The sequence below is a fragment of the Mytilus galloprovincialis genome, chromosome 2 (genome assembly GCF_965363235.1).
Source record: "Mytilus galloprovincialis chromosome 2, xbMytGall1.hap1.1, whole genome shotgun sequence".
NCBI lineage: Eukaryota > Metazoa > Mollusca > Bivalvia > Mytilida > Mytilidae > Mytilus > Mytilus galloprovincialis.
The window spans coordinates 97726446-97742259 of NC_134839.1; the positions used below are offsets into that span (position 1 = coordinate 97726446).

The 15814-nt window shown below is 31.1% G+C and overlaps 1 protein-coding gene across 9 annotated transcripts in view; it reads left to right on the forward strand.

Annotated features, from left to right (window-relative positions):
- LOC143065032 (corticotropin-releasing factor receptor 2-like) overlaps positions 1 to 15814 on the forward strand; it is a 133308-nt gene that overhangs the window by 64734 nt on the left and 52760 nt on the right. The window contains exon 1 of one of the 9 annotated variants that reach the window (XM_076238316.1): positions 10311 to 10712. The exons of 7 other annotated variants lie outside the window; for them this stretch is intronic. In XM_076238316.1, coding sequence (XP_076094431.1) covers positions 10412 to 10712 — 301 coding nt within the window. In that variant the 5' untranslated portion in view covers positions 10311 to 10411. Of the gene's footprint in view, positions 1 to 10310; positions 10713 to 15814 lie in introns of those variants that run through there. One more of the 9 variants, XM_076238315.1, reaches the window with a different exon arrangement.

The window sequence follows — 15814 nt, forward strand, 5'->3', positions numbered from 1 at the left end:
ATTTTTAACTGAAATAGTTTTTCAAATTTTAGTATGTTACATCTGTGCAAGAAAAAAGTATCCAAATATTGTGCTCGAAAATTTGCCAAAGAACTACACTGCAAAGTGTAATGAAATTCATCACCAATCTCGTTACAATGACATAAGTTACAATATCTAAGGTTTCGCTCAATCTTATTCCATCTACCAGTTTCGATGGGTAACTTATGGTTACCCGTACGAAATCTACAATATGTTATTCTATCTTTATCATTTAAAATATTCAGATATTCCTCAAATTCAAAATTTTGTTTATACAATTTGTAGGCCAAACCTTTTGGCGAACAGTCAATATCAGCTCTCCATTTCTGTTGAAACTGATCAAATAACTTTTGTTTTAAACTAATACCCAACCACTTAGAATTAAAATTTCCTTGTGACAACCATATATTGCTGTATCCACAATTATCTAATATATCTTTAATGCATTTCAACCAATCTGACCTAAATTGGTTGTCCGAATTTTTCAAGAACACGTATTTGTATAGTATTTTAGCAATCCTGTTATCATCCCCATTAACCATTTTTGACCAAAAATTAACCATACGCAGCTGTATATATAAAGACATGGGATAAATACCAAGTTCACCATAAATCATAAAATTGGGTGTCGACTTCTTAAGGTTTAATAATAATTTACAAAATTTTAGGTGCACTTTTTCTATAATATCAGTATTACTGAAACCCTAAATCTCACACCCATACAGGAGAATTGGCTTCACAATTTTATCAAAAAGATCATATTGTGATTTCACTGACAAGTTGTGCAACCTCCCCTTTTTCAATACTTCATACATTGCTTTATTTGCTTTTCTAACTAAAATCTTCTTAGCACTCATAAAGCTACCTGTTCTTGAAAAATTCAACCCAAGATATGTCAATTCATTGACTATCTCCAATGCATTTCCGTCATATATAAAGTTAATATTTTGGGGTAATCTACCACCAGAAAAAAATATAATCTTAGTTTTACTTGTGTTAACTTTTAATTTCCAGGTGCTGCAATATTCAAAGAATATATCTAATTGCAACTGCAGATCGGATGCATTATCCGAAAATAACACTGTATCATCTGCGTATAATAACACAAACAGTTTTAAGTAGATATCAAACTCATTCTCTATTTCATCAGTAATACAATTTAAACCACATACATTTTTTTCTTCAATAAACTGTTGAAGGTCGTTCAAATACAATGAAAATAAAAAAGGAGACATATTTTCACCCTGTCTTATACCGATATTGCATGAAAAGTATTCTGACATTTCACCATTATACATAATACGAGATTTAATACCAGTGTACATATTAAAAATTACATTATACATTTTACCGTTAATATCATTCACAAGTAATTTATGCCAAAGACCCTTTCTCCAAACAGTATCAAAGGCTTTAGCAAAATCTACGAATGCACAGAATAGTTTCTTTTTCTTATTTTTCATGATACTAATAAGCATGTAGATAACAAATAAATTATCTGTAGTAGAATAACCTTCTCTGAAACCAGCTTGATTCTGACATAGTAAACAAAAATCATCAGAAAATTTATTCAAACGTGAATTCAAAATAGAAGTAAATAATTTCCCAAAGCAGCTTATAACTGTTATAGGTCTAAAATTGCTAGGATCATGTTTGTTACCTTTATTCTTAAATAAAGGTATAATATTTCCAGAAAGCCAATTTTCAGGGATAGTTCCACTGTCAAATATAAAAAAAAATATATATGCAACCTATGCCTACAAACAAAATACAAAAAGGTGTTGTTATAGCAATGAATTATTAATTACCTGTGAAATACAGTCAGTATGTTATAGCAATGAATTATTAATTACCTGTGAAATACAGTCAGTATGTTATAACAATGAATTATCAATTACCTGTGAAATACAGTCAGTATTTTAAAGCATTAAAACTTACTCCTTTTGAATAAAACAACACCAGTGAAATACTGATTATAAATTACGTTGATATATGGAAAATAGGATAAAGATATTACAATAAAACACTCTTTTTTGGCAAAATATTTCCAGAATTTAGTTGTTCTAGACGTGCAATTAAAAAAAAAAACACACAAATAAATAGAATTATAATAGAATTGAATAATATATATATATATATATTTTATTTAGAAAACTACCCTTTTACATCGGGGGCACCAGTCATCAGGGTAGAAGTGATGGTGCGTCTATACTATATTATTTACAATTATATACATTCAATTAGTTAATGGTTTCATTATAGAATGTCTTTGAAACAATAACATACATGGCACATTAATAAGACAAAAATAGAGATTTCTAAAATACATAATCATAATAAAAAAAAAGACAATTTGTAGAATTTTAAAATATACATGTAATTAAAACACTCATAGACAAATATGACCATGCAGCATGTATAAAGCATAAAAACTAAGATCAATCAATATATAATAGTACATACGAGTAAGTTAACTCAAAGGTTATTTTGGTTCAACCATAGTTTGACGTAATCTAAATAATTCTAAGAGATACATTCTTCCATAAACATCATAAAATGAACCAATTTCGCCAACTAAAAATAATACTTGTGCACGTGGCGACAGTTCCAGAAAACTTACATTTCTATCATTAAAAGAGGCAAATAAGGTGAAAAATTTAGACCTGGTTTGTTCAAGAGATGTACACCCGAGCAGAAAATGTTCTAAATCTTCTGACTCCCCTGAATCACAAATGGGACATAGGTTGTCCTCGGACATATGCATTCTAAAAAGAAACTGCTTTAATGGCAATTAATTTGTTCTTGCGAGCAGTTTAAGACGAGATGAATTAAAATCGCTTATGTCCTCTAAGTATAACTGGCTACCTGTCTTAATATAGCAGTGCTGATACAAATCAAGGCTACTTTTAGCAGTAACATCAATAATAAAACTTTCCCTTATGGCATTACCATATTGACAGTTGAATTTATCAGACCCAATACTTTCCGTGTAGATGTTCATCTCTTGAACATATTTCCAGACACAGAATAAGAAAAAAAAAACATTCAAGATTATTTGAATATACAAGATTTGCCCACTTATTACTTGTCTCTGAGTTACCAAGCTAAACAGTGTATTTAGGTTTTAAAATTTTTGTCAGATATTTGGACTCCTTCCTTTCTATACGTTACAGGGTAAACTATTTTGCTCGATAACATCCATTTTCTTTTTATATAAGACTTCAATAGCTCATTAAAAGTCATTTACTAAGATTTTAGCAGATTCTAGATTTTTCTTTCCAGTTTGAAACCCATATAATACTAATGCAAATATAAGGTAATAGTCTGAATTAGCATTTTCTGGCCTTTTAAACAAATATGTATGTTTCAAAAAAGAGTTTCATAGCCTATTAATATTCTATTTAGCTTATTTTGTCCCTTAACCAATGCTCTTCTGACTTAAAGTTTAAATCTTTAAGTATATATATATATATATATATATAAGTACGTCTGAGTCAGTGACAACTCTACAACAGATGTATCCATCGGATCGCCATCAATGATGGTGATACATGGCTGTGTACATAATGTATATACAACTCGTCTAAACATCAACCCAACAATGTTAGATCTGTAAATTTGCTTTCGCAAATTTTTGGTTCGTCCCTCGACGGGATTCGAACCCATGCTACTGTGATATCGTGACACCAAATCGCCTGCACTGCAGCCGTCCCGCTAGACCACACGACCACCTGGGCTCTCAAAAAAAGAGCTTTCGCTGGCCGTGTGTTACCTTTCCTCGTCAGTTTTAATCTAGCGGCGTACTGCAGTACATGATATATAAGGCATGAAGATGTTATTGTTACAGATTATTTTCTGTGACTGTATATTACATTAATTTGTAGGATCCTTTACTATAGATAATTTAGCTGATCTGTAAATTTTATTTCATTCTGATGTCAGTATTTGCGAAATATATGTATTTACACAATAGAATACATTGAAAGGTATTAAAGCATTTTCGTAATAAGTAAAACAAATATATAAAAACACCACTATTTCATAAATACTGAACTGTGAAAAAATACACTTTTTAATGTGAAGCAGATTTTAAATAGGGTTATATTCATAATTTCCATGCATTTGATGATGTGGTTCTAACTTTTTTTAAAATACCATCAAATATTTTCATCATATATTGTATTATATTCACATGACAATGGTATATCCTGAAATAGTTGCCACTGGACCTTAAGCAACCTTCAATAATCAATTATTTTATTACGTTAATTTCCAACACAAATGAGATCAGCAACACATAGAGTTGCCTTTATTTTGACTTTTACAAGTAACAAAAAAAAAAATGTTTTGTGTACACTTAACGCCAATTTTAAACTGTTTGTAAATTGAATGGCCTCTTATTATTTTTTGTTTTTATAACACTTAATCTGTTATATTTTATTCAACCTATGCCAACATAATTTCATACAATTTTATACCTAAATTTCAAAATGTTCGCATAGGTTGAATGAACCCCTGTTTTGATGCAGAATGAAAAGTTCTTTAAAAACTTAGTTGTTATTTTTTTCCATTATTTTTTCTCATAAAAACTATTTCTGGGAGATTGTAAACATAAAATAAAGTTCACTCGATTCGTTACTGAGTATACACACACAGCTGCGTTTCAAACTTCGATTAAAATTTATTTGTAGCATTCTTATCTTTGTCAAGTTATATTTTATAATTCTGGAGCACATAAAGCGATTTTTTGGTTTATTTAAGCAATACCTCATTTCTTTTATAGTATACTTATTTTCTCTATAAAAATTAAGATATAATATCTCACGTAATTGGCAATGGCTGGTTGGGTAATAACAGTTATAAGTAAAGTCCTATTAATTCAACGAGATAGAAATTACTTTTATACAACATAATTACTTGTTTTGATGAAGCAATTAAATGAAATGCATTTAAGATAACGTACTTTAATACGGAATGTAATAGTCAAAAACATATTGTTGGTGTGTGTGTTACTGAGTATTCTTTTTCTTATTCGGTTATAAGGGGGAAATCTATTATTTTTTTATATTCAGATATTGAATGGTCAAATCAACATAGAACTAAAGTTGTCATTAAAAACTGTATTAAAAATGTAGAGAAAAAGAGTGAATGTTAAGAAAAATTTGTGAACTCCATGTGATTTGCTGAATAAAAATACTGTGATTTTTTGTTCTGGAGGTTTATGGAATTTTTAAAACACTAAACCTCATCCTCGCTTGTGCTGAACATTTCAACATATTTTGAATTGCACATTAAGAGCGCACTAGTCCTGGAAGTTTAATAGTACACACGCAGGTGCTTCTGATCTAAGCAACAGGCAAATATGACCTCCTGTTATAGCTTTATACATATTTTATTTATTACTTAAAATGATTTTAATCCGTGTTTAGTCATTAAAAGGAAAAGAATGTCAACTTTGCAAGTGGAAGAAAGGTGAACATTTTGGTTGACTGATCCAATCAACAATAAATCGTTCTTATACAAATAAGAACGATGATGAACTTATTTGTTTCGCCTACAACGTGAAATCAAACAGAATTAAAAATATCCAGTTGCACGTGGTCGCAATCTATTCATATTTATGTTTATGTTTATATCGGGATATGTGACAGTCGGCAGTCTTCGGAGGTCTTCTCGATGGCAAGTTAGATGGCATCTAGACTAAAATACACACGAAATGTTGATATATAGTACCGAGTCTAAACATTGTTAATTGTTTGTTTCAGACTTATTATAATTTGGATGTACGTTTTAGTATGTTATAAATCAAATATGAGAATTTGAGTTAAGCCGATGAACATGAATTTGACAGCTAATTTCTCTTAAAGAGGTAACGGTCAATTTGTGGAGCCAGGTTAATATGTTCGATCAGGTTTATTCGATCTCTTCAAATGCATTTTACCATTCAAAACATTCCAACATAACAATTCAATTCAATTCAATTCAAAGTATTATTGCCATATAAACTTTACAGTTTGTGACATATAACAACAACAAAAACAAATAAAGACAATAACTAAGTAACTCAATATATATACACAAATTCAGGTGCATATTAAAGGGTCCCCTGTCTTCAGTTCCATTGACTTTTTTTTATAAAGGATCCTCGTTTATTCACTTGTGTTGGTGTTGATGGGTTAAGTATATATATATTACTTTGTCATTGTCAGTGAGATTAGCAAATATACAATCAAACGATTTGCACATATTGACCTTCTTCTAATTCAAAACCTATGAAACAGTATATGAACATCTGCTAACAGTGTGTACAAGTGGATAGGTTAAAAAATCGCAAGTGGTAAATGTAATATAAAAATGAATTCAAATTGAACAGGATGAGCGAATAAAACATTTGCATAGTCATATGAACTTATATATGTAACATCGTCTCAACTGAATCTCATTTAAAAAATAACGATAAAAAACTGTACATGATAGATGATAAGTATGATTATTTAATAACTGCTAATTCAAATATTCAAATTAAAAACACTATCTATGATGATTAATACGGCATCACCTTTGGGTCTTCTTATTACATTTCACAACTCCAATTTTGCAACTTAAACCGGGCAAAACGTTGTGAAGCATTACTTAGACAATTCGTGCATTAATCGTTTATTCAAATATTTGTCTGGAGATCTATGGATATTTTTTCAATTTAGGATCCGTCATCTTGTCAAGCAATCAGGTTGTTGGTCTTTCTGTATATAGATTGATGAACTACATTGTTGGTCAGTAGAACTGAAAACTTACTTCAAACTACAAATTAAAAAGAAAATCGTATTTAAAAGAACTAGGCCATGATAAAGGTGAAGCTATCTTAAAGTATGAGTTTTTACGTTAATAGCATGGCGTTTTTCAAAGTGATGGCGAAAGGATTATTTTTATAATGTTATACAAACGTTAGGCAATTATATGCATACAAAATAAATAGATTTGGTTAAAGGTCAATAAACAGCATCCAATCAAAACAAGTAAACAAACATAGAAGTCATCGTTAGGTCTTCAGTGATGGACAAGTGTCCAAATCGTATTATAAGCTATGAATCGTTAGAAGTTGGATGGTTTTATATACATTAATCATTGTTGAAGATTGAAAGATGACCTTGATATATATGTACGATTTATTCTACAATTTCTCAATAGCAAGAAAATTAGTATCGCTAAAAACATCTTCTGCATAAGTACTAATATGTAGATAATGATGTTCTTGTCACGTTTTAATGGATTTATCCTTAATTGGATTCATTCAATTTTCCATATTTATTCTGCGTAGTACTATGTGATTTCGTTCTCGAATGTTATCTGTTATATACATGGATTTATATTTTATATGCGTTTTTGTATTTGTACGTTTTTCTTCCTCCGCTGGATTCAGTTCCTCCTCAAACTGTTGAGACGTCAACGGTGGCAACTACGATTGCACTGTTTGAGCGCCGATAAGTCAATAAGGCAATATACAAATGTAGTTTTCTTTCTTTAGTCTTTCGATGCTTTTCGTGTAGTTTCATTGAATGATTGTATATAAAAACACTTCAAAATTACCAGGCTTATGATATCCCCCCCCCCCCCCCCCCCGAGAACATCCACAAGCAGTGGCTTTAATTGATTGGTTGTAGAACCTCATCCTGGATACCACATTATTTTTTGGTCACCACCAGACTTGCGTTGTATATATTCCTGACAATTCAGTGGTCAGTCTCGAATCCAAACCGTGAATTGAAACACAGTATTTTGATATAATTATGTTGATAAAAGTAGAGGTGGTATGAGGACCAATGAAACAATTCTCCATCCATGTAAAAGTAGACCAATATAGGTCAAAGAACGGCCTTTAACACGGAGCCTTGACTCACACCGAACAGAAAGCTTTAAAGGAACCCTTAAATGAATAGTGTAAAACTATTCAAACAGAAAAACCAACGGTCCATAATCTTTTTAAAAAACGAGAAACGAGAAACACCATACTAACAAACGACAACAACTGAACAACTGGACATTAGGACAGGTCCAAACAATTGCAGTGGGTTTAAACGTTTTAAAAGGCGCCAACGTATGGTTTATTTCTCTTTATTTTATTAAATCGTAAAGAATACAAGTGTCACTGTACATGCATTCACAAATTGTTTGCGCACTCGACAAGTCTACGACAAATTCTCCCCATTATTTAACGGAACAAACGGCTGTACATGACCTTCAATATAAATGTACTTCTGAATTTTGGCCATGCAGTCACTTTTTTTAAAGTCATTTTGGTTCTAACCCTAAATACGTAACTTTTTATTCATACATTCCACACATTCAAATGTATGTTATCTTTTAAATTAAATGAGATCATGATCCAGTTTACAAAATAGTATAAACCTAGTATCTTTACAGACTTGGTGGTGGCGGGGTATTTTATTGTTAAAGCTGTCCCCATTGAAATGTTTTTATACTATTATATATTATAGTATACGAGTTGAAACCTTTTATGCCAAACGAAGTCTCATTTTATCATTGAATCATTTTATCATTGAAAACCATACCATGAATTATAATAAAGCCGTGATATATAAATAATTCGGTTTTGACATACAAATAGTCATAATAGCTGTACATCTAACAGACAAAATCATTACAAAATGAATATGTTTTTATAAATGGTGTTTAAATTCTGAATTGCATCCAGATATAAATTATGTAATATATATGTGGCATTTAGATAACGGATACAAATGGTCATGTACACGTAACATACAAAATCATAGCAAAATGACAATTTTTGTTGTATCAGCGGTGTTTAAATAGATCTTATCATGTCTTGATTCAATTATGCTAATCAAATAATGGAAAAAATGTTGTAGTTTTAATGTTCATCATAGGCAGAAACTTGGCATGAAGAAAATATAGTGTTTTAAGATAGTGTACTAAGATGACTTCGTACAGCATTATTTGTCGTTTTATTTCATTCACATCATTTTCTCTAGCCTTGATTCCAATGAATATTATACATATTTTCTTTATTTAGCTGACAAAGCTGTCCCGGCTACAATGGCCACTCAATAACAGAAAGTAATGAATATTAAACTAAAGAAATAGGTTTATACTTCTTTCTGGTATAAGGGTCTCTATACACGGACGGATTAAGTGGCTAGAAATCTCATTACGTTTGTATTTGTTTGGAGAAGTGACATTTTAAACGTGTTTGGACGAAACTCTGTCTTGTCACAAAATATCATACACAATGGACAATTGATTTAAGTTTTTTACATGTAATTATTATAGATAAGGTCTTAAAATTCGTGTTCCAATTTTGTCGCATTGGCAATTTTAAACAATATACGATTCGGACAGTGATATGAATATGTTGTAATATATGAAGTAAATGTAACCAGTTGTTTGTACTGATCGATTTTCATTATATACGTGAAATTGAAAAGTGACATTCAAGGACAACAGCAGCTGTTCCGCTTTATATAAAATGTATTGAAAACTGACTTAGTAAGATTTAGTAATAGGCATGTTACCTTGTTGTTTTGATTTAAGAACCTAGTCATTTATCATCTATATAAAAAGTCAGGATCATTATTTATTATGGATGACACCATATCATGTTGCTAATTGGAAAAGAAATAAGTCAGCAAAATATCGTTTGAATATGAAAATTAATTTGACTATCCGATTTTGAAGTGAGAAAAAAATTTTCCGTGGCTTAGATGTTAGTTTATACGCTGACGATAAATTATGTTTAGGATTTTTAAATGTTTTTTTTCAATAATGTGGGAAAGAAACTTTACAACTAAGTGTAATAATGAAAATTTCGAAATCCATGACAAATTGCTTATAAGAATTGAAGGCTGTCTTCCTTTGTCTGTATTGCTGAGAATTATCTATTAACCAGCTTATTGAGACTATGTCATTCCTCGGTAATAGTGGTCCTTGAAGGCGATAAAACACAAGACATTGATATTTATAGGACCGGACATCAGCGAATAATTGACACTTAATAACATAGGGTGATGACGTACACTGTATTAAGCCAATTCTATAACCAACCTTTTTGTGGTAAAAAAGAAACTTTCACGTTTCTATAGACATCTACATCACACAGACAGTTAGTGGAAAGACGTCTTAATTGTCGACCGTCCGCACGTGTTGTCAGTTGTTTATCCCTATTACACTAATTGGATTATAAAAAAAATTCTTAAAAAATTAAACGTGTTACATACCTGTTACTAACTAATCACGCTATTAAATACCATTAACTTTTGATAACAACAATACCAGATGAATATGTTACATTTAATTGGCTCGAATTAATTGTATTGAAATAAGTAATTCAAAAACTTTTAAATTTGATCGCAAGATGTTGTATGGCTATACAAACGAACGGTTAGCGTATTCCATTATATCAGTATTGCTATTTATACATGCGTTGCTCTTAAAACCGGGGAATTGTAAAATTAACGACGTGGAATCGAATCCTAACACTACTGGTGGTGACGTAACACAAAAACGGGGAGGTTTCAATTTATACCCGCATAATAGAATTGTTCCGAAAAACAATACACATTTCAATAATAGCCACTTATCTGGTAAATTGAATGTTTCAAGTTGGAATTTTACTGGAATGGAGTTGTGTTATTTATTATTCGGATCCGACCCAGGTAAGCTTCTGTAAACTGTTTATTTATATTAATAACTATGTAAACATATTGGGTTTTTAGTCAAGATGATTGATTTCACTATAGTAAAAAAACTTGCAATGTTTTAAGATTTTGTAAAAGTCATTGTAAATTTAGTAATTTAGCATTGCTTAGGAATCTTGTTATTTTCGGGAATATATGTGTTTATCCGAATTAAATAAATAAACATTTTACAAATGCATTATTGGTTGTTGACAACATGTTTGGTTTTGATTGATTGAATGATGTTTGAGCCCACTTTCAGTACTATTGTGCTATTTCGTGTGCACGGAAAGAACCTACGACCTCCAATTGAAAAACTTTTGATTTTGATAATTCAGGTATTTTTATTTGACACTGGTTAGTTATCTTATAATAAATGAAGTCGTTGGGTAGTTGCAAAATCACCTTTTTTGAATAATCTCTATGACTTATTAAGAAGGATTACCAGAAATGGTCACCATCATTGTACCGCATAACGATTGGGTTTATGCTGGTGAAGTACCAAATATGATAATATTTATTAAAAAAAAACATACATCTACATTTGTCATTCTGCATGATATTCTAGATTTACTGGAAACCAAGTGATTTTTTGTTTAAGATACAGTTTATTTTCGGCTGTACAGATTAACTGATATACCTGTGCTATTATTGTGGTGTTCCTTAAGAGACCTACATTGGTTTGTTTTTATATGTTTAACATTTTTATTTCCAAAGTTCTGGTTGAACTGTTTAAAGCTGTAACATAGCTTTGGTCTAGATCTGTTTAAAGCTGTAACATAGCTTTGGTCTAGATCTGTTTAAAGCTGTAACATAGCTTTGGTCTAGATCTGTTTAAAGCTGTAACATAGCTTTGGTCTAGAGCTGTTAAGTATGGTAATAGAATAATAATAACATAATGGCAGAAATGTGTGTATCTGATTAACATATGAACAAGATGAAGAAAATAATATGTAGAAAGGTTTTTGATCGTTCTACCTAAAAGAACATAAAGGTTTCTATTATAATAAAACGATCTACATGTGAGAAATGTCTGATGATCAAAACGAAAGCACCCACACACCTCACTTCTTATATATTTTTTTCTCTTTCTCTCATCTTTTTTCAAATCCATATGTTTTGAAATTATAAAGATAACGAAGATTGTAAGGAAATATTTGCATTTTAAATGTAGCATATAAGGTGAGGACGTTTTTATTGTAAATTTTTGTTTTCCATAGAATAAACTGCTAAAGTTGAAATCGTTCACAAAAACAAACAGATCTGCGCAAACATGATTGGACATTTATTTTTCACGGCAATAACCTTTTAATTATCTTTTGCAGTTATTACTGAATAGCAATTATAACCAAACTGTTCATATATAGTACGTATGAATAAAAGTGTATTCGACGTAAAAAAAAAATAAGTACAAATTCGACATACTTTCGTGTTTAATATCCATAGATTATTTCCCAGATTCACTTATCGTAAAATGGACTTAACACAATGAAAAAACGTCAGTAAGATATGATTTTAAAAAAAAAATTACAACTTCGTGCAACTTTTTGATGTGTTTACCCTATCACCCGAGATTATAGCTTTTATATCCAAACAATTTCACTAAATATAATCTTCCAGTTCCTATGCGCGTATGATTTTTAATCCAATGTGTAAGTTTACCTATCAAAGATATTGCCCAAGTTGATTATGCTTATTTTAATTCAATTTCCGTCGCATTTCTCGTTAGATCGCTTTTTAAAACCCAGTCTGACTTGCGTTTGTATTGTGGGGGCTGGTTTTTATCAGACCTCAAGTTTACCGGGTGTGTTGTTTTTCACTATTTATGTGTAAAAATCTGCGTGTGAAAGGTTGTCTATAGTTCGTAATATTCATTCGATTTCCTGTTGGAAACAAAGTCTCGCCAGTCCACCTATTGTATGCATAATACTTTAGCTGTATTATATAATAGTTTGTATTCGTACTATACAGAAGCCTGATCATAAGGACACTGTTGTTTTCGGTATTTCTTATGTTTTAATTTTAGCATTTAAGCATTTAAACACATAGTATATAAAAATAAACATAAAAAGATGAACTTACAGCAGCCCAAAAACATTTCACAGAACAGTTATGGTGGAACACCACATATCCACAAAAAAACTAGGGTTGACACATATATATTCATGATTTTCCCGTTTGAATGATTTTACACTAGTAATTTTTGGGGCCCTTTATAGCTTTCTGTTCGGTGTAAGCCAAAGCTCGTGTTGAATGCCGTACCTTGACCTATAATGGTTTACTTTAATATTTTTTTTTTATTTATGGAGATATATAAAAAAGAAGATGTGGTATGATTGCCAATGTGACAACTATCCACAAAAGACCAAAATGACACAGACATTAACACCGTACGGCCTTCAACAATGAGCAAAGGGGGTTAAGCCCATACCGCATAGTCAGCTATAAATGGCACCGATAAGAAAATGTAAAACAATGCAAACGAGAAAACTAACGGCCTTAATTATGTAAAAAAAAAAATGAACAAAACAAATATGTAACACATAAACAAACGACAACCACTGAATTACAGGCTCCTGACTTGGGACAGGCACATACATAAATAATGTGGCGGGGTTAAACATGTAAGCGGGATCCCAACCCTCCCCTAACACGGGACAGTGGTATAACAGTACAACATAAGAACGAACTATAAAAATCAGTTGAAAAAGGCTTAACTCATCAGATAGAGTTCTCATTGGCACTCATACCACATCTTCTTATATCTAGACTATCTACGACTATATTATATTCGTCCAATAACTAAAACATATAATACATTGCAGTTCTTGAATAAAATCCAATTGACATATTAATAACAGTATTTTATGATGATTATTGAATTCCTCTTACATTGTGTGATGGAGAAAACATAAAATGGGATGATGTACACTAATATAACATTTCATTATTGATGACCGTCTTTAAACTTGTTTAAAGGAAATTTTACTTACTCACACTTGAAGACTTGTCAGCATTTTGAAAGAAAAACAATTTTCAAACAACAATTTATTCAATTGAGAAAGAATTTGTTGTTTTTTGTTTTGTTTTATTTAGAAGTCACCATACCACTGGTATATAAATACCTGTAATTTGCCTGAAAAACATTGCAGGATAAAGAAAAAAAATCACCGTGTAAGACGTAATTTTCAACAAGGATAACAGTCACAGTAACCTAAATTAGTTGTCATTTATAAGGTTAATCCGTATTATCCCCTACTTTAATATGACAATTCTGATCGAACCTAGGTATTTTTCTTAGCAGTTTCGATTTTTATTTTGTGTGTATCTGTTTTCGTTTGTACTTTCTAATGCAAAGATGCTTTAAAAATAAGTGATGGCTTAGACATTTTAAATCCGAAAAATGTTCCGAATCTATCATTTTTTTCAAATAGTTTAATCTCGTAACAATAAATTCGAGTATTATTATCTTTATAGTGAAGGTTATGTCTGAAAGGTACATAAAGATTACCATTCGATAACGGGGGGATTTGTCTATAAAATCAGAAGCTAGAATTAACAAATAATACATTTAATGAAGTTTCATATTACGGTTTCTCGTTCTTAATAATAATCGGTTAAGAGGTTTAATTTTGGTCTCAATTGAGGTTTTCTTCTTTTTCTTTAATGAACCGAAATAATAATTTCTGATTTAAGTGCAATTGTGATTTCCAAATGAACATTAGAATTACAATACACAAATCAATTATTCTGACGCGAACTACGTCCAGTATCAGAATTAATAGTTTGTTGTTTTCTGTTGTGTGAGATTAAAACTTAACACAATTAAAGACATATATAGATTTGGAGGTGTTGGTCAGGCTTGTACACGTTTCTGCGACCAATTCAAACTAGTTTATTTCTAAAGCAGAGCAATATTCAGCTAAAGTATATAAACAGTAAGAGACAAAATATGCCAATAATACGAAAATACGAAAATAACACCCGTCCCGTATTTTTATTTAATAATATTTACAAACGTGTGACTTTTAATCAAGTTTCAATTCTACAGAACAGTTATTAATCCGCGTCCTATCGCAACTGTTTTTTTTTCCTTAAAATGTTTTTTTTTTTTTTTTTTGAAACTTCAGAAGGTCATGACTTTTGCCGAACACACCAAACATGGACATTATATGATGGGAATTGCAGTATGTAATATAGTTGTGCAAAAACATAAAATAAGGGGATGTGGTATGATTGCGGCAATGAAGGAACTGTCCATAACGATAAAAAAAAAAAAAAAAAACTGTTCACCATTCCTTCAACAATTGATACAAGCCGTATCGGATCATAAGCTAAAATGAAAATAATGCACCGGTGTGACAAAAATAGAAACAATTCAAAAGAGAAAGCAGCGGCCTACTGAACGATACAACAATGAATGAAAACATTTTTGGCTTTGGACAGGCAGATTAAGAATGTGCCGTATTTTAACATGTTCATGAGTGCTCAACCCACTGATGTGGTGTAAAACACCCACAGAAAATAGAACTTCGAAACAAATCAGTTCGAAAGGTTTATTGTCGTATCTCACTACTTTCAAAGGTATAAGTAAAGGGTTGATCGCTCACAAATATGCTGATCCCTCCCATATTCTGTATGTACCTGTCCAAGCCCATTTCTATTCCTGTGACCTAGTATCCTTTGGTAACTCTGTGTTGTGTTTGTTTTGTTGTACATCAGACCGTTTTTTACTCGTTTGAATTATTTTAGTTTTCGATGTGCCTTTAACAACTGACTATGGTTATTGATGGAGGTCAAACTGTGACCTATAATTTCTAACATCCTCGTCATTTGGTCTCTGGTGGATTGCTGCCTCATTTGTATCTGACTGATTATTGTAATGTCTAGTGACAAATATATGAAACATACTCTGTTCAAGGAGAGTGACGACTTCGTTCAAAATGAATGATTTGAATGAACATCCAGTGGTATTCATTTTTTGAGGACTTTTTCTTCGCACAGTGAAAAACAGATACCCCACACAAAAAAGGCCAGACTTAAATCATGCAGTGTATTCATTACCTGTGAAGGGTTGGGTT